Below are 24,564 nucleotides of genomic sequence, written 5' to 3'. Positions count from 1 at the left end.
GTTTTAACACGTACATCGTAATGCGGAACCATTTTTCACGAACTAAATACTTCCAGGGACCTTTTTAAAACAGACCTCTCAAACTGACACAATGAGAATGCAACCAACCTTGAGTGTGCTGTATTAGCATATTCATTTTATGGGCGTATACGGTTTTTTTACACACGTCGGAACTACAGCACAGTTTTGTGTCCTTACGTTGCTGAAGTGGGCGTAGCTTTAGGTTAGGCTGTGGCGGGTTTCATGCTGTAGTTTTCACGTTTTTGGATTTGTTTTGCGATCGGTCACTTACAGTAAAAGGATGAAAAGAAAATCAACACAAAAATCAAGTCATGTAGTTGCTTGGTTTAACAAAGCAGAATGGGATCAGGTTCTCGAATATCTGTACTCCAAAGATTGTGCATTACAGAAATACGCTTTACAAAGACTCTCTGCTTGGAAAGCCAGGTAAGAAGACGAACTGAGATGTACAGTAGCATTTTGATCTTCGTTTCAAATAAGCATTAGTTTCCTGTGGCAGACTTGAATTGTTCAAAGAAACGTTGCTATAAATTTGATACACTTTTAAGGGCGGTCTTTGTAATCTAACAATTTACAACGTCAGATAATACATTGTTATGTTATTGTTATTATAACGATTGCCTTTATGTGTTTAGGATTTTTTTATAATTATTCCTTTTAATTATTTGAAGGAATATACATTCATAATGCATATTGTAAAAATCAGGATTAACATTCTATTCTTTAAAAGCTCAACCAAAATGTATTATAATAATAATAATGATAATAATAATAATAATAATAATAATAATAATAATAATAATAATGATGATGATGATAATTATTATTATTATAGTAATAATCCACAGGATCAAAGTTTTTCCAAGACTGCTGCATGCCTGTCTTTCTTATAGCATACATATACACGATTCTGTGTGATTGGTGTTCTAGGTTTGTTAATAGCACACCTGTGGCTGTGGAGAGCACAGCAGAATTGGTCCGATGTCAAGTATTGGATGCCTCTGGAAAACTGGATACAGATGAACTAATCTTGCTGTATGGAATGGCTCTTGTAAGGTGAGAGTTTGCTCTGTTCAAAGTGGATTTAAGTGCATTAAGGTGTAGGATAGGAATCACTTTACACAAAATGATTTTGGAGTAGTACACAACCTATCCAGCTACTGTACTGTATGTTGCTGTAGTGTTCTCCAATCCAGGCCCTGCAGTACGCCTATAAGTTTTTTGTTCCATTTGGGCCTTTCTTTACTAGGGGTTATTGGTGCCTGTAACTGCCCTACTTGCTGATTTCGATGTTTTATCCATACTCAGTCCTTTGTTTCTGAAATACCCCGAAGTGCATTATTTCCAACAAGTCCAGCACACAGAGCCTTATGCATTGCCATCTGAACTTGCCAATTAAAGTACTGGATCTCTTATGTTTTATTTAACAGCTCTTAATAAGTGATAAGAGGTGATGAAATGATTAGGCCAAGACCAGGAGTAAGAGGTGCTGCTGTAATCAATTGAAGTCCAGCAATCCAACAAACTAGAAGGGTTGAATCAGCCTTCCCTGTGTCTTAGCTTTCCTACCATATGTTCTTAATGACTCAAGAGTTTAGTTAATTAGTTTGCCTTCAAGAATTAAATTGAGAAACTTTCACTAAGTGTTAATGCTTAGATTAGGGTTGTCCAAATGTGGCCCATAAAGTCCCCTGTCCTGTAACTTTTATAGGTCTTTTTAAATCTTCATTCTGTCCAATTAAATTATTTCATCTTGATAATTAAGGGCTCAGGTGGAAATAAAACCAGTGACCTTCTGATCCTCCACGAATAGAGTTGTGCCTCCCTGTCTTGGAGACCCAGGAATTCTAAAACCACTGCCCTGCAGGTTTTTATTCCACCACAGTCCTGCATGATCTAAATGAACTAATTATTGGGAGCAGTTCAATATTTTCCCAGCATTTCAGGTGCTTGTGATGTAAAGAGAGTAGTAAAACCAGAAATGTGGCACTTGAGGACTAGAATTAGGAACCCCTACTTACAGTACTACCTTGAAGATAGTAAATCCTTTGTGATAATATTTGGGCCAGTCTGTGAAAAACGCTATACGCAGTATGGTGTGTCTGTAACAGAGATTTTGGAGTGAAAAGTGATTTTGGTATTTGCCATCATTGTTAATGTTGAGGAGCAGTACAAAGGTCAAAATGATGTTATTTTATATAGTTAAAAGTGTAGAATACCCAGTAAATCAAGGGAAGTGTTGCTAAAAGTGTGGCATTGATTTATTATGAATTCAGAAACTGCTCTCAATATTCTAAATAATGCCACCCAAAACAGCGTTGCTATTATTTGCCATGTAATACTAACTTACACTTTACAGTTTAGAGGAACATAATCTCTTTAGTCTTCAAAAGAGGAGAGTATACTTTAGTTAAATGCAAATATTATGAAAAGAACTATTTCAAGTTCTTTTTTCTTTATAAAACCATATTTTAAGTAGTAGAAACAAGACAAATGAAAAAAAAAACATAATCATTGACTCAGTCATTTATATCTCATGTTTGTCTTCAGTCATTGTTTTTGTGTAGTATTGTCATTATCACTAATTTGTGTAGCGTAATTGTCAGTAGCCCAATTAGTCTGAAATCATGCAATTTTTTTGTGCTTCAGGTTTGTGAATTTAATCACAGAACGTAGGCAGAAGATAGTGTCCATTCCCCTGAGACGACTGGCCAGTCAGGTTAGTAGGACTACTGGGCATAGTCTAAATGTCTGTTTCTTACACTTTGTTCAAAGTACTTGCAGACCTCCATTTGTCAGGCACTCAAAGGTCAGGTGAGACAGAATACACCCTGCGTGAAAAGTGAGAGCTGTGGTAAAAATATAATATAAAAATATAATTGGAGACTTTTTTATTGTTTTATTACATATGTTTGCAGTACTAGCACTGACCTTTTTTCACAGACCTATTAAAATAAAACAATTCCATGTGAAGGCTGTCTCCCTGGTACACTCTCCCAAGTAGAGTTGGATATGTAAAACTGACATGCCCAGGGAGCCCATTTATCATTTGGAAAATAAATTAACACAAACGAAAGCATCTCTGCGTTTAAAAACTAATAGCATGAAATAAACCTTTAAAATGATATCCTCTTAATGGACTGCATCAGGTCTGTGTACAAAACAATCTGTAATAATATACTGAATGTATATATACATGCTATAATAAATGTCCATGAAGTTTCCTGTTGTGTGCTCTAAAAATGATTAATAATTTTTGCTTGGATTACCAGTTAAGGAATTTAAAATGTGGTTTAACTAGATACAATAAACTTGTTTTGTACATTTTAGATGAACATCCCAGAATGGGTAGTGAATCTTCGACATGAGATAACTCATGGCAAGCTCCCTACTTTGTACTGGTGCCGAAAAGGTGAGTGAACTAGTGCTTAAATATTTGTCCCTAGAAATAGTGCAATTCTGTGAAAGAGTTGCTTGTTTCTGTAGGATATTGCTGTTAAATCCAGACAATGCACAAGATGTTAAACCTTCATGAACCTACTGCCTTATTGGACCACAAATTAGAGCCATGAGATCATTATACAGCACATAAACCCTCTGCCCTCTGGATATAGGTTTAGAGTCCTAATTACTATCCGATGCTTCCTCCTTAAAACCTCAAAATTAGTGTACAAATATCCACACTTATTTAAAGTTTAGGTTTTGTGTCTAGCAGTAAGACTATGTGGTTCTGTTTGTGTTGTTGCTGACCCAGCTGTTTCTGGCGGACAAGCACAAGTAAGGCAGGAGAATTCAGTGAAGGCTGGTGCTCTCCTTTTTCTTGAGTTAACAGATAATTTGACAAATGTCTTTTTAAATTCTCCCCATTTACAGCTTTCAGCTTTACACACCTCTCCTTCAATTCCCCCTTCTTGTGGATGGGCTGGGTTTTCTTGTTCAAGTTTGTGAGAGTGAGTGTAGGATCCTCACTTTGAGCAAATTGAACTCTATGGCCTAGACATTACTTGTTTGAAACTGGATTATGTCCCTTGCCAACTGTAGCCAGGATCCCCCACATAGGTGGTGTATAATTCGCCAAGTTCAGCCTGGAAAGGGTAGAGATTAGTCTGGGAGGATGCTTTCAGTTCAACAGGAAAACCTACAAATTGTGAGAAATCTTCAGGGATTCATTGATATCAGTGAGAGATTTACCATTCTTCCAGTTGGAGTTGACCCTGCTTTTGATTTTACAGTATGTCAAAGATGAACAACTCTACAGACAACATTGAGATTGTCTTATTCTTTCCTGAATGTAAGAGCCAGAGAGCTAAGTATTACACAGTTTGATAAATATATAGTAGAAATTTGCAATATTAATTTTAAAAGAAAGTGTAGATGCTTCAAAAGCAATAGATACTCTTGGAGAGTTTTATGTACAGTCTTGTAAAATGAAAGTACACCCTCTTTTAATTCAATGGTTTTACTTATCAGGGTATGAATAACAATCGTCTGGTCCTTACCAAATTCTATAATTAGACAAATCTAGCCTCAGATAACAGACCACGCATAACAGATTTCACTATGTCATTATTTATTCAACAAAAAGTAAGGCAAAATGCAGAACCCATGTGGGAAAAATTAAGTATACCCTTACTGCTTCCATAGGAATTAAGATATTGCTGCTAAAGCTGGTTCGACAAGCTACTGAATCATGGGGTATACTTAGTTTTCACACATGGCTTCTAAATGTTGGCTTATTTTGACATAGTGGAATCTGTTATGTGTTTTTTGTCACCTGAGGTTAGATTTACCTAATTTTAGGACTCATTTACCATAATTCTTTATGTCCTGATATTTAAAACCATAGAATTGTAAGAGGGTGTACTTTCTTTTTCACATGACTGTATGTGTAAGAAGCACAGTAGTAGTAGAACACCTTGCTGATACTGACCTTCTACCTTGTTTTTCAGGTTGTAAGTTTGTTTTGGATTGGCTACATCAGGAGTACTGGTCTCGCCAGCTGGGAAGCACGCTAGCAGAGCCCTGGGATTCTGACTCAGTAGGGGAGGAAGAAGAAGATCTGGAAGTGGAAGATGACTTCACTGACAGACATAGAAAACGAGAAATTTACCGTAAGGAGAAACTTGAGTTTCTGATTATCTTTTGGTTGTGTAGCATGCAACAACAGTCTTGAAGATAGCTTGCTTATTAATTTATAAAAATATTTCTAGTTTAAGGAAAATCTCCTATGTCCTATCTTGATTTTTCCCATTTCACATAAATGTAGTTAGCTGCAGATTTGAAACTGCTGGTTGGATGTCTTGAGCGGCCCTAAAAACACATTTATTCTGGATGATCTTTGACATGACATCAGCAGTGTTGATTCATATAATCCTAATAAGTGCAATCGTTTTGATTAGAACTTACTTAGATTTTATTGGAAGAATTCTTTAGATTTCTTGTTTCTATTTCTATAAATTTCTTGTCTATGTATTTAAGTCATTCTTATAGTTTGAGACGATGATTTATTAAGATGTCACAGAGCATTGTTAAAGCCATAACAGTCCCTTCTATTTTTCCTCTTAGGGAAAGCAAGAGACTTGTTGTTATCCTACAAAAAAGAACAATTTCAGGTAATTTTTTTTTTTTAAGTGTGTTCTTATTGTAAGTAGAACAGCATATTGTGTCTGCCGTTGTCTTTCTAATACAGTACATACAGTAACCTGTTTTTATCCCTTGTAATTCTTCTGCATATAGGGACTGAATGCATTACAAAGTAATTAACCAGCAGCCATATCACCCTGCAACTCACAACTGGCAGCCCTCTGAAGCTAATCAGGTGTGAGCCTGGTCAGTACCTGGATGGGAGACCTCCTGGGAAAAAACTAAGGTTGCTGCTGAAAGAGGTGTTAGTGGGGCCAGCAGGGGGTACTCACCCTGTGGTCTACGTGGGTCCTAATGCCCCAGTATAGGGACACTATACTGTAAACAGGCGCCGTCCTTCGGATGAGATGTAAAACCGAGGTCCTGACTCTCTGTGGTCATTAAAAATCCCAGGGCGTTTCTCGAAAAGAGTAGGGGTGTAACACCGGCGTCCTGGCCAAATTTCCCATTGGCCCTTACCAATCATGGCCTCCAAATAATCCCTATCTATGAATTGGCTACATTACTCTGCTCTCCTCCCCACTAATAGCTGATTTAATTAATTGATGAAGTAAGAAGGAAAACCCATTTTACACTTATTAAACCCATTTTACACTCAGAAATTCATTCATTGAGTAAAGGCATACAGTCTTATGCAGTTATTGCACAGTAAATTTCATTTTTTTCCTGGTGAACATGCTTACCTGAATCCAACAGCAGATGGCACTAAAGCATTACATAAGAAAAGGGTCTTAGATTACAGGAGCAGTTCTTTTAAGTTTTTTAAAGAACAGGCATAGTGTATTACTATTAAATATTGTTGTATTGCATATTATTTTTTATTTGAAGTACAGTAGATGTTTGTGAAGGCTATCTTTGTAGAGAAAGCTGTTATCCTCCGTAATAGAAGCATGGCTGTTCATTTGAATTAATCTTTATGATGTGAGCTTTCATTCATATAGTAAAGACTAATTAATCAACTACCTTTCAAATAGAACCTTCCTTAACCTCAATCAAGTGCTCTCAGTGAAAAAAAAAGATCAAACTGAAATAAGTCCAACATACGTCTTGTGTTCTCTTTGCCTTTGAACAGAATATAGTTTCCGTTGTATATACTGTAGATACCTGTGACTCTGTATAGAATTAAGTGGTTAGAAAATGGATTGTTAGCATATAAAGTAATTTTGCATTTGAAGTTACATTTTAAAAACCGAACATCAAATGGAATTGATCACTTTTAACCGCAACAAATTCACAAATTAATTATTAGGAAAATTATCATTTTTTTACAGCTGATTCACTAAGATTTCAATCCACATGATGATGTCGATTCATAATGCTTTATTATTCATTCATTATGCTGATGTTAGCATTTGTTAGCATTAACACAGCTAATCAACAGGAGGTCTACTGTGAATGTCAGTCAATGTAATTAGCATGTTGGTGCCACTGTCTTGTGGAATTCTGTCCCATACATCTTGTATGTGCCTTGTTAATGGTCTGTGAGGCTTAGATGTGACACAGTTGTTCTGTGATGCTCAGATATGGTGATTAGTTCATTCTCATCTCACAAGAAGGCACTTGTTACACAAATAGCATGAGGGTGTTATCCTGCTGGCAATCTGTCATGGCAAGCTTGCAAAAAGGACAATATTTAAGGTTCCAGGACATTGCTCAATGTACTGTAGTGCCACACAGTCGGGTTGCAATCAATCAGTACTTGCAAGTCAGTGTTTCTGGTGGAGTGAACTAGGAGTTTAAAAATTAACAAGATGATGTGTCGTATCTGGCCACCTGTCATGAGTCATGGTGTTCCAGATTGTGGTCTGTCATTGATGGACTGTGTTTGACTGTAACATTTTACTAGGTTATAAATTGCTGACTGTGAACACCCCAGACGGCAAGTGAGAGTGCACTGACGTCCTTAGATCTCCAACATACTTGGGTGGCATGAAGGTGGTGTTCTCTTAAAAATGGAGCATCCAGTTCCATTCTGTCTTTTTCTTTCTTGATTTTCACCAGGCTTGATTAGCACAAGTGTTACAAAATAGGTGGAGGAAGGAAAATATAGTGATTAAATAAAATGTTTTAATGTCTAAATTGAACCCAAGCAGTATGTAAAAATGTCCAGCATGTGAGTGCTTTATGTTCTCTAGCACAGAGCGTAAAATCAGAGTCAGACATGTCAAACAAATGTTTATTAATAATGAACAATAACAAAATTTAACAATGCACAACACTTGTCTTAAAAAACATATATATGTTTCAGAAGCTTACATCTTACAGCCATAGAAAACCAGGATTCCAATTTAAAGAGCTATGTAGCACCTTCACAGGCCAACTAGAGAAAAACTCTGCATCCTAAATAAAAGAATATAACCCAAGACTAAATCTGTCTTCCTACTGCCTGTTTCCCTGTTTTAAAAACACATCACCAAAACGGGAAAGAAAGTTTTTAACCAAAGGATTCCTCAATAAACGAAATCAGTTTTCTGAAATAAATAGGATAGCAAACTGTATTACAAGGTTTAAATTACTTCGCTCATACCTGGTCTACAATACTGATCAGAACAAGGTCTGCTTACATGGCTCAGGCTTAGAAGAAGAGAAGTTGATGTTGATGTTCTCTGTTTCCTCTGTCTTCCTTCTGGTTCCTTCTCCCTCTCTCTTCTTTGTCTTATGCTATGTTCGGTAGCTCTTGAGGGCAAACATTTGAATTAAAAACCCATTGTTTTTAGGTTTTCTGAACTGTGAATTGGCAGACACTATGTATTTTATGACCCCCTTAGCTGTAACCATAGGTTAAATCACCTTGTCACCTGTGAACTATCATTTCTTTCACATAATGCTTTGAAACAGAGCTAGAGTGTTTCATGGTCAGAAATTATTAATCATAATGTTACCAAAAACATTTGAGTAATATTTAAAATCCAAGTATGTTTACTATACATACATTTCTTTTGATGCTCAGTGAAAATGTGTATATTCTATTTAAGGGTTAATGTTCTCTTAATGAGAAGTACCATTAGATGTTCTTATGTAGCAGTTTAATAGTACTTTACTTCTGAAGGTGCACACAATGACGTCCGGGCTGTAAACAGTAATAATTATTTTTAGCTCCTAGCTTGCATTAGATCCAAAGTTATTATTAGCAAGCCAGAAAAACATATTTTTCCTTAACATCTTATTGTGCATGTTTCTAAAATGCTTGTTTTCAAAGTTCCTACAGCCTAAACCTTTTATAGGTTTCTAAATTAAACAAAATGAGTGTGGTCGCAATCACAGAAATGAAGTCCACCATATCACATTTTTTCCAGTTTAATGTTTATTACAGCACTGAAACCACAGCAAGGGCAGCAACATATATTATAGTAATACATGTTTTACTGCAGTGTTTTAAAAAACATTATGACAGTGTCAGACCACACACTTTAATAAGTAGGTCAAAGCCCTAAATGGGTGACATTGTGTACTGTGAAAGCTCTTTGTAAGCAGTACCTCATGTTACTAGGGCTGGAGGCCACTTCTCCTTAAACCAAGTGTTAACTTTACCTTAATTGGACAAATGGAAATCATCATTCTGTGGACTTCTTATGTGGTCAGTTGCTTGTTGCATCCAAGCCAAAAATGGGACCTTTTTCTTCTACCTTTGCATTCAGCTTACAGGGCTGATACAAGAGCAGGGGTAACTGTGTGCATGGCAGATGGTTCATTGTCTTGTCTTCCTGGTCATTCTCTGACACTAGTTTACTCTGCCTGCTGTCTACAAATGCCGTCACACTTTGGTGTCCTAAATTGATTCACGCAACAGGTGCTCACTTTGGAGCAGTTATACTTCAGTATAAGTGGCAGCCTTTATTATTGTATAGTCTAATGAGTAATATAAGCAAGGCAATTTCATCAATTAATCCAAACATTACTCCATTCATTTATACATAAAAACTAGTAGAGTATAAGGGTCTGATCTGTGGCCAGTGCATACAAGCCAGTTGTAAATCAATGTGTTTGGCATCAATTTCGATGCTGGCTGCTGTATTTTTACTAACTGGAGCCTGCTGACGCATTGTGTAGGGAGTCCAGAAAATTGATTCTCAGCTAATTGCACATGCCAGTACTCTTAATACCACTAAGGACTTTATTTAGCAGTTTACAGCCAAATTAGAAGCTTCCTGTTACTAGTAAGACCAAGTCATTGACTTTCACATTACAGCGTAATTAGAGTGAAGATCAAAGGCGTTTTTAAAAGAATTTAATTGAAGGCATCTACTTTGTTGCAATATTCTCAAAGAAGTGTTTTCTTGGTCCGACGGATTATTTATAACTCAGGCTCGTCTGGTTATCGCAGCCAACCACATGACGCCACAGAGGTGTGTGGGAGGGGGAGTGGGAGAGATCCGAAATGTGTGAGAAATTTCTCTTTGAAGGCAGTAGACCATGTTTTAGCAGTGATGCTAGCCAGAACTAGGGATGAAATATTCAGCAGCAATCTAGTGTAGTAGTCTAGTTAAGTTTGACCATTTCTTGAACGGGTAGATGAATAATTTTATTTTTACAGCACTTTTTTTGTAAGTGTTAGAACTGAATTAAACATATTTATTTGTGAAGTATGCTTGTTTTTGACATCATCTGTGTAGTTCCTGTGAAAACCTCCACAACATATTTTTTTCTCTTTTGGTATCAGTGCCTTTTCTTTTTATGTGTGTTTGGATTTCAGTTATCTTGCTGTTTTATGTTTTATGTCTTCTCATAATAGTGAAATGTCACCTAAATGATCTGTAAACACTAATTGGACTTTCTATAATGTACAATGAGTTTGCCTACTGCCAGTAAGTATATAGTTGAATGTGTAAGTTTTATTTGTAAAGCTGCTTACTGACTGTTTTATGATGCCTGAATCCAATAATGACCCAATACTAAATGTTTCAGTGACAGGTTGGCATCTTGATGATGTCAGTCTTTTTTTTCTTCATCCAGGTTCTTGATGAACTTCATAAAGAGGACAAAGTAAAGAAACTATGGCCCAGTCCTTCTTCTGACCTGGAGTGGATAGTGATGCAAATCAAAGACTTTGAAACAGAGTCTAGGTTAGCCATTATTGCAATTTATTCAGACCAAAATGTGTATTCTAGTTTTGGAATTAAGATGCCGTCATCTGTGTCCTGCCTTGCTGCATGTTTACCTTCCACCTATAAAGAGATAGATTTTAGTCATGACACTAATTTTGTAGTTGTAGTAAGTGTGCAAATGTGTTCATACAATACAGTGGAAAAACAAAGGCCTAATATTTAAGGTAAGGTTGCAAATGACCAAGACATTTCCTTATTATGTCCTGTACTGCGGCATGGTGGCACAGTGTTTAGCATTTCTGCCTCATTGAGTTCACTTCTGGATCTGGGGTGCTTTCTATGTGAAGTTTGTGTGTTCTCCCTGTGTTTGCCTGAGTTTTCCTCTGGGTGCTCTGTTTTCCTCTCACAGTCCAAAGACATACTGGCAGGTTTATTGGCTTTTGGCACAATTGGTCCTGGTGTGAGTGTGCTTGTGTTTGCCCTGCGGAGGACTGGTTTCCTGTCCACCCATTGATTTCTGGAATAGGCTCCAGTTCCCCTGTGACCCTGAATTGGAAGAAGCGATTGTAAAACTAAAAAGATGTGTGTTTTGTAGAAAACATGATGATAAACCTGGGTTTAAATGTTAAAATGCTGCCGCGTTTCTGACAGCAGGAAAACTTTCTTTGGCTCCGATGAGGAATTCCTTGCTGCTGTGAAAGATGTGAACACTCGCATTAACACATTTTCCAGTTAAATATTCATGATCTAAGCACACGACAGCCTGCTAAGTGAAGTCTTGTACTGTTATTATTTGACTAAACATGTTGTAGATTCAAATTTAAATCCTGCAAAAAATGGCCAGATGGGCTGAATGGTCTTCTCTCATTTGCCGCCTTTCTTATGTTCTTCTCTCACAATCGATCTAAACTTGCCTGATTCCATCACAATCTTGCCTCTCAATTCTTGGTTATGGTGGAAAGTGCCTAGACTTAGAATAGAGCTTTTTTTGGTTGGCTAGTATGATTTCACAGAATCTTGCCCAGCTAGCAAGACAGGCGCTATAAACAAGGACAAGGATACTGCAGAAAGCCTGATTACATTAACCCAAAGCTAAACAGTAGCTGTTTTTGCTATTAAGCAGGTCTGTCCTGCAGTAGCTTAAAGGTAAAAGCATTCAAATTCTAATTAAAAATCAATATTTTAATCCTTAGTGTTTCTATCATCTTGCATTTTTTGGAAGTGAGAAGAGTTAGGAGTACCTCTTTACAATTGTACTCTGCAAATGAAAATGCATCGGAGAAAGCAGGAGCTTTTTAATAATTATCTTGGAAGAACACAATACATTTACAAATGAAAGGCCGTTTAGTCCATGGTGCTCATTTTGTCGCTCCCATTTTACTAATCTAGCCAAGCTGATTTTTTTTAAGGAGCCCCCTGAATCTGCTTCAGTAACGTGTGGTCAGTTTGTTCCATGCTCCCACAGCCCCAGGTGTAAAAGCGTACCCCCTATTTTTCTTTCACTCTCTTTTAATGCACCCACTTTTAGTTTCCATTTGTGTCTTTGGATCCTTGTTTCACTACTAGTCCTAAATTATGTCATTATTATCAGAACAGAAGTATGAGTGTTCAAGGTGTGAAGAAATTGAAGAACAGTAGAGGTAATTGGTAATTGCAACCAGCGTACTGCAGTCTTGGAGGTTTCTTCTCCCTCATTTCATTTTCTTTGTGTGTATGGCGTTTAAGCTGGGCTCTTTCCACAGCATGTCCACCCACACTGCACAACCTTGTATTGATTATTAACTTACTTTGGGGAATCCCAGCATGGCAACCTCCCACACATACCATGCTTCACACACACACACACACAGATTTTTTACAAAAACTAAGACTGAGATGGAAAAATCAGAAGTAATACGCCTATATTTGTTTATGCTTACTGGTGCTGTAGGAATCTATGAGGTCCAAAATGTACAATTGGAAATATTGTACATTTACTATATGAACAATAAAAGCTGCTTTGGAACAATTAAGGGTTTTTTGTTCCATCTCGTTTACCCTGCATTTTTAGTAGTGTCAGTGGTTTATGCGGTACAGTGTGGGAAAAGGTGTTTTTTTAGCCGTGGTTATCACAGTCTATATATGACTTGACATTTGAGCGAAGAAACCAAAGCCATAACATTTGCGCTAAATAGCCTAATTATTCTTTTTAAAGATCACAATGCAAATTACTGTTAAGTCTTTTGATCTACTCTTCCCTCAACCTGTACATTCTTTTATGTTTAACTTTATCATAAAATATACAATAATTCACTAAAATGGTACAATAAATCATTTTTGGGTTATTTTGCATAAATATGCAGTCATTCCTTTATTTTTTTATAACTTGTACCTTATTATTATTTGTAGGCTCATTTGAACAAATTGTGTTGAAAACTGAATAGAGCTGTGATTGGGGTTGCAGAACAAAAAAACAGCTTCAAACGAAAAAGGAATGCATTGCTGTAGAATCCTATGTATGTCAAGAAAACACAGGGAGTGTCTTGTGTGTAGGTGTTGCTTCAGACCATGGTGTTTGGAAAGGTAGCCACCCACTCCCTCTATCTTTACTGCCGTTGAGACTGACAGATTGAAATGTTTGATATGCAACTCTGCCTGATGCCAGAATTAATGAGAAGCTCCACTGAAACTGCTATTGTAGGAGCTTTAGCTAAACTTTATGATTCTGGTGCATATATTTCATCCCTTGATCATGGAGGGCTAGAATTGGTCACGCTGCTTAATTAAAACTTGATACACCTTTTAATACATCTCTGTGCTGTAATTATCCCTGAATTAAATAGTTTTGGATGATTTTTGCTGAATGTTCTAGACTGTGCAGCCTGCCTATTGTCTTAAAAGTTATTTCTCTCCCTCAACAGACTGTCAGTGAGTACAATAACTTATTTTTTATGCTTGTTTTCAATCTTCCGGGCGATTTTCCCTTGTGAGGTTTTTAGGTCACCCATAGAATAGTGTCACCATAACAGCCAAATTAAAACATTTCAAGAGGTGGAATTCAGTGAGTATATGTTTAGGTGATATGTCGAACAGACCCTGCAGTACTGCACTTTAAAGAACAAAAGAGTTTTGTCCAATGCCTACTGCATGTCAGAACGGAACGGGGTTATTTGAGAGTTATTGAGTTACCTGAAAAGCTCCTGTTTTTTTTCTTTTTCTAGAGAGGCTTTGCTGGATGTTCTGCTTGGTGATGGCTTTCTTGTCCCAACATTAGAACAGCTTGAGATTTTAGATATCGAACCTTCAGGTAACAAAAATGTGAGACTGACAATTGTTCAAAATGTGAGATGAATTAAGTTTCATCGCCTACAATTGTGCTGAATTTCCCTCCAGACAGCTCTGATACTTCAACACCCTGCATCCCTCGTCTGTTTCTTCAATTCTGGCTGCCACTTCTACGGGTCCTTAACTCCCATATGTTCATCCAGACGATGACTGAGAAGCTGTTTTTGCAGCTGCAGCTCTGCAGCGAGACCTCTGAACACAGGACTTTCTACATCTCTGGCTGGATTTCTGAAATCCTGTCCTGCAATAACAGAGCAGGTATGCTACTTCTTTTCATCAGGTGCATTGAGTGATAGTCATTAAGTGTGTTCTTAAAAATACACATACATTTGTCACACATGGCATGCAAGAAAAAATCTTCAGTTTCTTTGTTTCTGGGCTGGGCTAGATTTGGTGATTTGTAATTTATAAGTAATACATGTATTGACACCACTTGTAGTTGTTAGTCAGGTTTTAATGTAACACATTTTTAACATTTAACATTGCATGTTTGGGATGTTTTGTGCCTTAACTGATATGTAGCAATGGAGACTTAATTGTTTTCTTTGTAAGCATTTATCCATGAATAGTGTTCAAAATGTGTCTCGGATACTATAGACAATCTCTAATGACATGATCATTTTTCTTTTAAAATGCAAAGCTGAAGAGATTTTTTTAGTAGATAATTTCTATTCGACTTAAAGTTCCTTAGAAAACCAAGGACTAAATTCCTTTCTGAGTTTCATTTTCAGTTTATTACCATTTTCACCAAACATGAAAGGTGAAATGTTTCTGGTTTCTATAATAATGGGAAATATTTTATTTTCTTATATGTGAGTCCACTATCTTTAGTCACTTCGGAACAGGCTGATTTCACTTCAAATACTGTTGATATTGTTGATATTGGTACAATTAAATTTATTTTTTCCATTGCATCTCTAAATGGAGATGGGTATGATATTAGTCATAACTAAATCATTAAAAAATCAGAAGAGATAATTAAATGTGACCGATCTGTTTGGAGAACTCAAGTATCAGTATTTGAAATTAACTTTATGTTCCAAAGTATTGTCCACCTGTAACTACTTATTTGTATTAATTTTTTTCAGTGTCCTTTTAATTGGGTAATACCTTTTTAATGCAAACCTGTAATCAGGTCTGTTAAGTTATTTTGTTAATTCTGCGTTTGTGTTAATTAGTAGCAGGCATATATTGCTGAATACATAAGGTGTATTTTTTTTTAAAACACGTTTTGTTTTGTGTCTTTGTATTAGATTAGTCATGAATGTGATGAATTGAAAGAGGTTGCTCTTAATTTAGTCATGGTCTAGAATTGACTTCTGATTTTCTAATGAGGTTCATTGAAAGGGGTGTATAATCTTATGTCCTGTCATGAAAGGAGGCCAATTGTCTGACTTTTCAATAACTTTGATAATCAAACATGGTGTTTTTCCTAATCTTGCCCTTTTTTAGGGAAAACAGTCAAAGGTCTCACTCCAAGTCAAAGGAAAATGAGAAACAAATTTCAGATGTTTGTGAACCCAGTTCGGCTACAGTGGAAAAAGCTGCTGTCGTTGTGCCTTGATGCTCCTTGTGTGGCAACACCACACTTGCTGCAACAGTAAGTTTTGACCTTCCCTGACTGGGACTCTGCAGTGTGCAACAGAGACTGAGAGAGGGTGCCTCAGCCCTCAACCCCATCTCCCTTTGTCCCTTTAAGGTTCCTGTTCACCATCTCACATTCTTAAAAAGTACTCAAAAGTATGATATAAAATAGTTCAAAGAGTGGACAGAAGAAGCAGGTGCAATTTATGTGAAAGGGCAGCAGCTAAATTGATAGTATGGAGAAGGATTCAGTCTGTGATATTTTATTTGACACTACTGCCACCTAACCATTGGTGTATCCCTCTACTCCTCATACACAGCAAATAGAAGGCGTTGGATAAAAGTTCCTGTGTTACATCCCCCAGGTATTCAAGTTCACTTGATTATTGTTGCTGAGGTGACTTGTTTTTCTCTTCCATAGACTTATTTCGTGGATGAGTAGATTGTTCCTTCAGCCTCACCCAGGGGCAGCTCCTCCCACCTCTATATTAATTTGGTCTGCAGTTTCCTATTTCATCAACAGTGAAATGTCTGGAGTAGTTCAAATAACATGAAAAGCAATACAATACCTCTGTTGGTAATGAGGCAGAAACCCGCAGACCTTTGGCATTCCTCTGTGTCCTGACAAGTGTATGAGTCACAGGGCAGATTCGTGTATTGCGGATTTGGACAATGACTTACCGATTTTGTGTTTCTTTTTTTTTTAAGGGATTAAGGGCTCTGTAAGATGAATTGGTTAGAGCGCATTGTACTTTTTCGTCGCATTGAGAAGCCCCCCTTGAAAAAAAATGTTCTAAAAATCCTTTGTGTACCTTATAGCTTGGAAGGGTCAATTATGATGATTTGTAGAGATCATCACCAAAAGAATGTTTGTATTTATACCACTGAGACACCAGCCTACACAGCTGGACAGTGCATGTCCACCAGAATCATCCCTACCAATGGCAGCCTTTGAAGGTCGATGTTTGCTCTTGCAGAATCCTGACAGATATGGACAAGCCCTTACCTCACGACACCCAGCAGAAGCTGCTTCATCTCTGCTGCATCTACACACAGAGAGGTGGTTCCTGCCCTTCCCCAGACACAGAGCAACAAGAACAGCCTGTTTACACATTGGAGACTCTTCACAAGAGGGCCGTGAAAGAGTCTCCACATGTTGTCACCCACAATTCCAACACAATGTCCCAGGCCATCCCAAAAGACCCAGTGACAGTACCTGAGATTAAGGAGGACCTACAGGAGCACCTGAGTCTAGAGGTCATAGCTGAGAGAGCAATGGCACTGAAGGGGTCACCGTGGCAGATATGCACAGGTAATACCATATTATATATATACTGTATATTCTCTAAAATCAATCACAGCTCTGTTTAGCCTATTGTTGTTGCTTTGATTACTACAGATTGTCTTAGGAATTAAACTTCCCAGGAAAGAGATACAAGCAGTTATCTTCTCAGACTTATTTAAAATATTCTGAATTGTATTACTTTTACACCCCAACACACCCTTACTGTCTCGAGCAAGGCTAGTTCCTTGGTGCATATTAATATTGGCATTTTTCAGTTTGTTGCGCCCTTTAAGCTGCGTCCTATACGATGGTTACTCATACGTGGGGTTTTTAAGCAAGTAAAAGGTGTCCCACCCTTATTTCTTAAGTTGTATCTGTGACAGGCCAATAGTATTCTACACTGTTCTCTTCAGAAACATGAACTGAGAATTTTTTTTATCAGACACCCCTTTCAACTACATTCATAGAAAACTAGAAAAAAATGTCCTTCAAGCTGTCTCACCCATAAGTTTTGAATTGGTGTTTTTCAGACAACGTGAAATGGAAGAATTACCCACTTGGTAAAGTGCCAGGTCAGTCTGATGACCCAGGTTGCCTGATGGTGGACAGTTTCTCCACAATATCAGTGTTGGATCAGCTTCTTGATATTGACAAGACAGCCCCTCACAGCACATACACCAGGTAAGCTCCCCACATTTAATATGTCGATACAAACTAAATTAATATTAATTACCATTAATACGATGAAGCTTATACAGTGGAAATATATACAGTATCTTTAAAGCACTAGTTATATTGACTGAAATAATTTTTATTCTTTAAATTATTGGGGAGGAAATGCTTGTGAGGATTTATTTTGGGGAAAACAACTTCATCTGTTCCACAGAAATACTATTCCACATTTTAAGAATAAAAGCACAAAACTCCATGTGTTGGTCTCCTTATGTATGCTAGACTGAGAAGTGTTTTGTAACTGCACACCAAGAATAGGAGAACAGAGTTAGAGAGTCTCAAAACTTGTCCTTAAAAATCCTTATTGGGAAATATTGTATCAAATTCCTGGTCATGTTACCAATTCATAATTTTTACTGGAAATGTCCAGTTGTTGTCTGATGTCATTTTCTTAAATCTTTAAAGATAGATAGATAATACTTTATTAATCCCGTAGGGAAATTGATGTGTTACAGCAGTCCAGCCCAAGACAAGCAAAAACAGACAACAGAATAGTTATAAAACAAAAGACAACAAAATAAATAAAAATAAATAAATAAAAAATAAATACATAGGCATAGAATAAGTAAGTAAACTGGCATAGAATGTTATTCAAGCCATAAGCTAAGTCTAATTGTTCTCTTTTAGTAGAAGACAAATTTTTCCTGTGTTCATGAAAGACGGATTGTTGCGAGTTTTCTTTTTCACCACATTGTTTTAAAAAGATCTCACTGGTTGTCTTTTGTTGATTAATCAACTGAAATATCTATATATTGATGTATATCTGCTTGTAGTTGAGTTTCTATGGTCTAATTTCAGTCTTACTTTTCAGTCTGTTTGGATTCTGTCGTAAATACCATTGTAAATTTAATGCTGTTTACATTTTAAAGATGGTACTTGGTCACCAGCTCTATTTTTGTGGATGGTGAAATGTCACCATGACAGGCCTTCAGTCAGTGTACGATTAGGAAGCTGCAGCTGTGGGCTGTCCTATTTATATGGCCTGTCTAACTTCCCTTGAGAGACTGCTCTATTCTCTCGGACCGCAGAGTGACTGCACTGGCCCTCTCGGAGGGAAGAAATATCACTCCCCTTAAAGCAGCAGTGTGTGTCAGCAGAGAACTCTCCCGAACCCGCAGTGTGTAATAATAAAATAAGGGTGTGTGTGCAGTCTGTGTTTGCCAGAGAAATGTTGGGGCCTGGGTGCTGGTCTGGACTTTTGCTGAGGTGTAGGGAAAGCCACTGGAGAAGGCAGCAAAGGTGTTGGCTGCTCTCTGGGAATTAAGTCGGCAAAGGGCCAGGGATCTGTTTGAGTAAGTGAGGGAAGTATTATTGAGGTCACCAGCTATCAGCTGGAATGGCCATGAAGGTATGTGAAATGCAGATAAAAAGGAGTTTATGCTGTCTGCCAGAGCTTTAAAAGAGAGCCTGTTGAAAATCAACCTTATGAGCTGCTTCTGAGGGGGATGTGGTGGTTGCCATTGATGCAGCAGGGCTAGACACCATTCTTGCTGTAGGCTGCAGAAGCCCATAAATGATAAATGCGTGCTTGGAGGCACCGGAGAAGCCACGAGGTCTGGATGGCCAAAGGCTGTCAGCTGCTGATGTCAGGGAGGTGTGGCCTGTTTCTTTGTGAGAGCGAACAATGTAGAGTAAGATAGTTAATGGAGAACACCAAAGAGGAAGAATGTGTGAGCGCTAGGAGCCCAGAGGGCTTTCAATGGAAAAGGGCAAATGGCGGACCACGGTAAGGAGACACGCTGGTGGGGTCCAGTGTATGTCACACTGTGGAGCCAGCAGGGAATAGTGTATTCCCTGGTGGTGTGTCGGACTACTGCAGATATTTTTTCCTGTCTAGAAAGAACACCTGAGAATGAGTGAAAAAAGTTTGTGAAACTTGTCTGCAAGTGTTTTGTACTGAGCTTGTAGTTGTAATACAAGAGAGCAGGGGTGTTGGCTGTAATCCCCCAGCCCTGTTGGAAGAAGGGTGGGAGGACTGATTATTAAGCTCCTGGCACTCCTGGTGGATGTGTAGTTGGGGAAACTGAAGAGCAGGAAACTGTATCCCCCCTCCTTGATGGAATAAGGGTAGGAGGGCTGATTGGTTGCTTCCTGGCTCTGCCGGTGACCTGGAGTTGAAGAGAGAGCAGGAAGTGCAGCCAGGAGGTGTCCAACTCTGTGTAATAAGAGTGGTGTGGGCAGACTGTCTAGACCCTGGCTGTCTAGTTCTGAGTGATGTCTAGTATGTGTCCACTTCAGGAACAGAGAAGGACCTTGGTACTGTGTGTTACTGAGTGGAAAAATAAACAGTAAGTAAGCAAGTAAGAAAATCATGTACAGATGGGCCTACAACAAGTTCACTTGTAATAGCCACATTAAACTTTTTTGTTTTTTAACTAAATGTTTGAACCTTTAGATTCAGTAACTGGCGGTACTTCCTTTGGCAACAATAACTTCAGATAGACATTTCCCGTGACTGTTTATCAGTGTCTCGCATTGGCTTTTTGGATCATTTTGTTAAATGAGCCAAATATATTGTATGTCTTTGTGTTATGTATTTAATCAGGTTATGTTTATCTTTCATTAAGACTTTCATAAATGTAGAATCAAGTTTTATGTCTAAAATATACAATATAGACCAACCTAGGAAGGTCACCACCCTTTTCTCTGTACTGTATATGTGGATTAAAGCTTTCCTGGTTATAACTCTGGAGAAAGCACTTCTTTGGTGTCTTGAGTTCACACTCTGTGACATTCAACAAACATGAGAAGCACCCTTAAAGGAAGCTGAACCATGACGTTCAAGAAGCAGCTGCTTCCTGTAGAAATCACCAAGAAAAATCTTGGCCACCGCGAGTAATGAAGACAACTTATCCAAGTGGGGAAAAAATATGACCGCACAGTTGCTTTTCCAAGGACTTGAGGGCTGTGTCATAATAAGGAACGGAATTTGGTGGGCAGACACAAATCACTGTAACAATAGTCCCTTTCATGTGGCTGCTATAGAACTGAAAATCATACAGTGAAACACTATGTGAAAGTCTGATCGATCTGCTCCAGAGTCTTCTTGTTTTACTTATTTGATAAAAAGGTTTGGAAGAAAGGAATTCCTTAATGTCAGTGTATATCGCTAACCGTCAATACACACACAATAAGAAAATTAGTCAATCTGCATAAAACAGAAAGAGATACCCCAAATAACTGCAGATTTCAGAACGAATCATTAAAAGTAGCTTGTGTTAGTTGATACCTTCTTGTTTTTTTTATTTTTAACATCTTAACATCTAACAGTTGTACAGAAACACAGCTAACCTGTTGAGTAAATGTAGCCAACAAGCTGAGATTCCAGCATCATTTATATGTTATATGGCAGTGTTCCTTTAAAAAGACAGACTTCTAGTCAAAGTATGGAGAGCAGCATATACAGCACTCTACATGCAACGTCAGACCAAGCAGTGGGAGCATACTCAGTGCAGCCCTTTTTATAGAACTCATTAAAACATCCCTGGGAAACTCTGTAGGGGTGGAATGATGACAGCTGAATTATTGTTTTAATACATTTCTAAATCACAGTCCCAGATCCACTGAGAATATTAGAAAGTGTTCTTGAGCTTGAGTTTTTGACTTATTATTTAATGTGAGGACCGGTTAGTTAAAGAACAGATTTATAAAGATATTTGACTCCACATAATTAATTTCTTAACTAAATGCTTAGAAACAACTTCCCGTTCCTGAGTCCTTTATAATTGGTCTCAAAATGACTCTAGGCATTAATATTCATACTGTATGTTTGTTTAATTAGCATTCATTAACACATTGTTACACACCTCCAGAAAGATTTTTCTTTGCCTTAATGTGTGCTATAATGCCTCTTTGGAATTCTGTTTGAATGAAATACTGGACGCTGCTCACAAGAGTTTTAAGAAGGCTCCCTGTGTGTCATGTCGTGTCATTTGCATACCCGGCAGGCAACGAGCACAAGGCAGGGTACACCCTAGACATGGCGCCAGTCCATCGCAGGGCAAATGCAAGCCAATCATACATGGGGACAATTTGGAGGCCACGGTAAAGGCTGAGGGTGGAAATTTGGCCTGGACACGGGGAAAACTCCCAACTCTTATTGAGAAATGCCAGGGGATCTTTAATGACCACTGAGAGTCAGGACCTCAGTTTAACGTCTCATCCAAAAGACAGGGCTCCCCTTTTTAAAGAAATAACGCTCAGTGCTATATAACACTTTAACGTGTGGTACTCTGGAATTTATAAAGAGCTTTTCATTGGCAAACTAATTTGTGCATGTAAAAAATAAACGATAATCTGTTTTTACTAGTAGTGTTTTTCTAATAATCATTGGTTATTGTGTGGAAAAGTAACACAAGTAACAACCTTTCTGTCATTATATAATAAAGGACTAATTCTTATTACAGAAACCCAGATTGGGATTTTTTAATATAATGGTTTTGTATGGCTTTTCTTTCGCTTCCACTGCTCTGAAAATCTAATCCGGTTAGTGGGAGTTAACTCAGTTCTCTTATGTGAGATCCTGGAAACAGAATGCATCTTATTAGCCAACCTACAGGGAGTTTGGGCTTCCCCTGTAGTGACAGAAACGTCATTTCTTCTCCGTATGCTGCTGCTAATCTGATTGTGAATTTATTTAAAAGTTGGTTCTCAGATTTTCCCATTTTTTCTCTCATATTCTTTTCATTGGTTTCTATGAGAAGAATTTCCTGCTTCAGGCATATTATTACGTCTGTGTACTTGTTCACTTGCATCATTTGGATATTTTACTAGGACCTGTGAAAGAGGCATACCAAAGGAGTTTATTAGGTGTTGATTGCAACTTTTGTATAACCTAAGGTTTGTGACAATCTACCTTTGTGCTTGAAAAAGGAGTTACTTGGCTATTTTGTACCTTTCTTTATGTAGTAAACTCATGAATTGTAAGTAATGGTGGAAAAGACAAACCCATAGCATCAGAAAATAATTTCTAATTATTTCTAATTAATTGTTCTAATTTTACAGATTAGAATAATTTAAATACAAATTTTGTTGTAATTAATCTATAATCTGTTTAAATACAGATTGCTTCTTTGGCCATTAACATATAAACCCCCAAACCTGCAAAAACACTCAACAGCTCTTTATTGCAGGGAGTTAATACTTCTGTAATTGGTTGAAAAATATCAATGCTTTTTATTTAAAAACTTAACTAAATAACACAAAGTTGTGTTCTAAATGTTTGACATCAGAGTAGTTAAACGAAAATTAGCCAAAATTTGAGAATCCGAGAATCATATCATTAACATATTACTCATGTGTGAAAAACTGCTGGAGGAGTCAAGATAAAGGACAGAACCTATTTAATATTTCATGATCTTTTACAAGAAAAACTCAAAGCAAACAGACCTTCCTTGTTTAGTGACCAGTGTTTTAAATATTATTGGATGTTGCTAGGTAACCTGGTAGAACACAGCAGAGTGTGGGCGGAAAGTAACTTTATTAAATCAGGTTTAGCCTGGTTGTTACGTCTGTACGGAGTGGAGCTGCGTCACACTAGCAGTGCTGGTGGTAAATACCCTAGAGTGAAGAGTGTTTGTGGAGACAGTGCTGGGCTTTTATGCTATGAGAAGGTCATGAATCTCAAAGTAAGAGTAAAAATAAAATGGGGAGAGGGATTTGGCGGACATGCACGGATACCTATGTTTGTCTTGTTTAGTCTAGTGCCATCAGTAGTGCTGTAAAATGAGGAGAGGTATCAGTAGTTTGTGTTGCCAAATACTGAGATAAAATCAGGTTTAAATGGATGTAGTGACATGACAATGATAGTGCGTCCAAGTGTGTTGTAGTTGAACAGACCTTGCAGTAGTATGGGGAATTCATTGGCTTTGAAAGTGTCTGGCACAGCTCTCTCAGTAAAACACTTGCCATCTTGTTGCTTTTAACAACTTTTTTTTTTACAGTGAATCTGGACTAAACCATGCTGTTACCGATGGACCATTGTGGACACACAGTGATCTTAGCAAACTGAAAGCAGGCCTACAGTTGTTTTAGAAAAATATATTTTACATAATGAAATAATGCATAGAAAAAAGAGGACATATTTTCAGTCTTTATTTTAATGTGGTCAAGAAAGATTGGATTACAGGGAACACACAAGACCTATATGTGGTAATTCATAGAACTATTGATGGGATTTAAAGATCTTTAGTGTCATGAAATGTAAACATCTTAATCCAAAGTATTTCTTTTTTATTTGTTGGTGACTGTCCAGACAATGCAGTTTTAGCGTACTGGAACTGCTATGTTTGTTGTATGGTGCTCTGTAATCTCTTGCAGACATGCTTTTTGCAGACGTATTTTTACTTGTGTTAGCCAACCTTTCATCTGTGGAACCAGTTACCTTTAAAACAAAAAAATGAAATGCCTGAAAAATTCTTCTCTGATGTGTTGTGTTCAGAAGAACATCTGTTAACAGTGAAATCTGTGGACCAAAGCCTGTACAATCCAACTGTTATGTCAGCTTATGATTAAATGTAATAAATAGGGTTTTTTCTATCAAGAGTGTACTGTTTTTGTGTTTCAGTTAATGAAGGGTAACTTAAATTTTGTTTCCCAACGGCTCAAACTGCCAATTACTAGTTGAATGAAAGAAGGCTGCTGTACATTATCATGTTAGTATATATTTATAAGTGGCTATACATGCACAGTGTGTGTATTCAGAATTGGCTACACGCATACATATAGTATATATACTGTATATACAGTAGGACTCATCTTGGGTGATTTCTGAACTAATAAAAGGACCTCCTGCAGACTGATTAAAAATAGGTACCCTGCTGTGTAACTGTGGATTACAATGTACAGCTACTGTAGGTCTTGATTTACAAGGCAGATGTGTTCCTAAAGAATGCAGTGTAAATGAAAGTTCCTCATAAGAATGCATGAAAA

At 37.5% G+C, this 24,564-nt stretch overlaps 1 protein-coding gene across 1 annotated transcript; it reads left to right on the top strand.

Annotated features, from left to right (window-relative positions):
• Positions 1-156: 156 nt before the first annotated feature.
• On the top strand, positions 157-24,175 carry las1l (LAS1 like ribosome biogenesis factor). The gene is made up of 13 exons (XM_088596769.1): positions 157-447; positions 952-1,077; positions 2,671-2,740; positions 3,352-3,433; positions 4,971-5,132; positions 5,587-5,633; positions 10,618-10,727; positions 13,910-13,995; positions 14,082-14,291; positions 15,486-15,633; positions 16,595-16,929; positions 17,433-17,583; positions 23,577-24,175. Exons 1-13 carry the CDS (start codon positions 302-304, stop codon positions 23,665-23,667), a joined length of 1,764 nt encoding a protein of 587 aa, XP_088452895.1. The 5' UTR covers positions 157-301; the 3' UTR covers positions 23,668-24,175.
• Positions 24,176-24,564: the final 389 nt, after the last annotated feature.

Source organism: Lepisosteus platostomus, chromosome 10 (assembly GCF_059453375.1).
Source record: "Lepisosteus platostomus isolate fLepPlt1 chromosome 10, fLepPlt1.hap1, whole genome shotgun sequence".
Classification (NCBI taxonomy): domain Eukaryota; kingdom Metazoa; phylum Chordata; class Actinopteri; order Semionotiformes; family Lepisosteidae; genus Lepisosteus; species Lepisosteus platostomus.
The sequence above is the reverse complement of the archived record's forward strand: the minus strand, read 5'-3'. Positions and strand labels throughout refer to the sequence as shown.

Bases quoted from the DNA above. Each gene is read 5' to 3' on its own strand.
- las1l (XM_088596769.1), top strand. From the start codon at position 302: ATGAAAAGAAAATCAACACAAAAATCAAGTCATGTAGTTGCTTGGTTT. The intron at 448-951 runs GTAAGAAGACGA...TTGGTGTTCTAG, and splicing joins CTCTCTGCTTGGAAAGCCAG to GTTTGTTAATAGCACACCTG. The intron at 1,078-2,670 runs GTGAGAGTTTGC...TTTGTGCTTCAG, and splicing joins TATGGAATGGCTCTTGTAAG to GTTTGTGAATTTAATCACAG.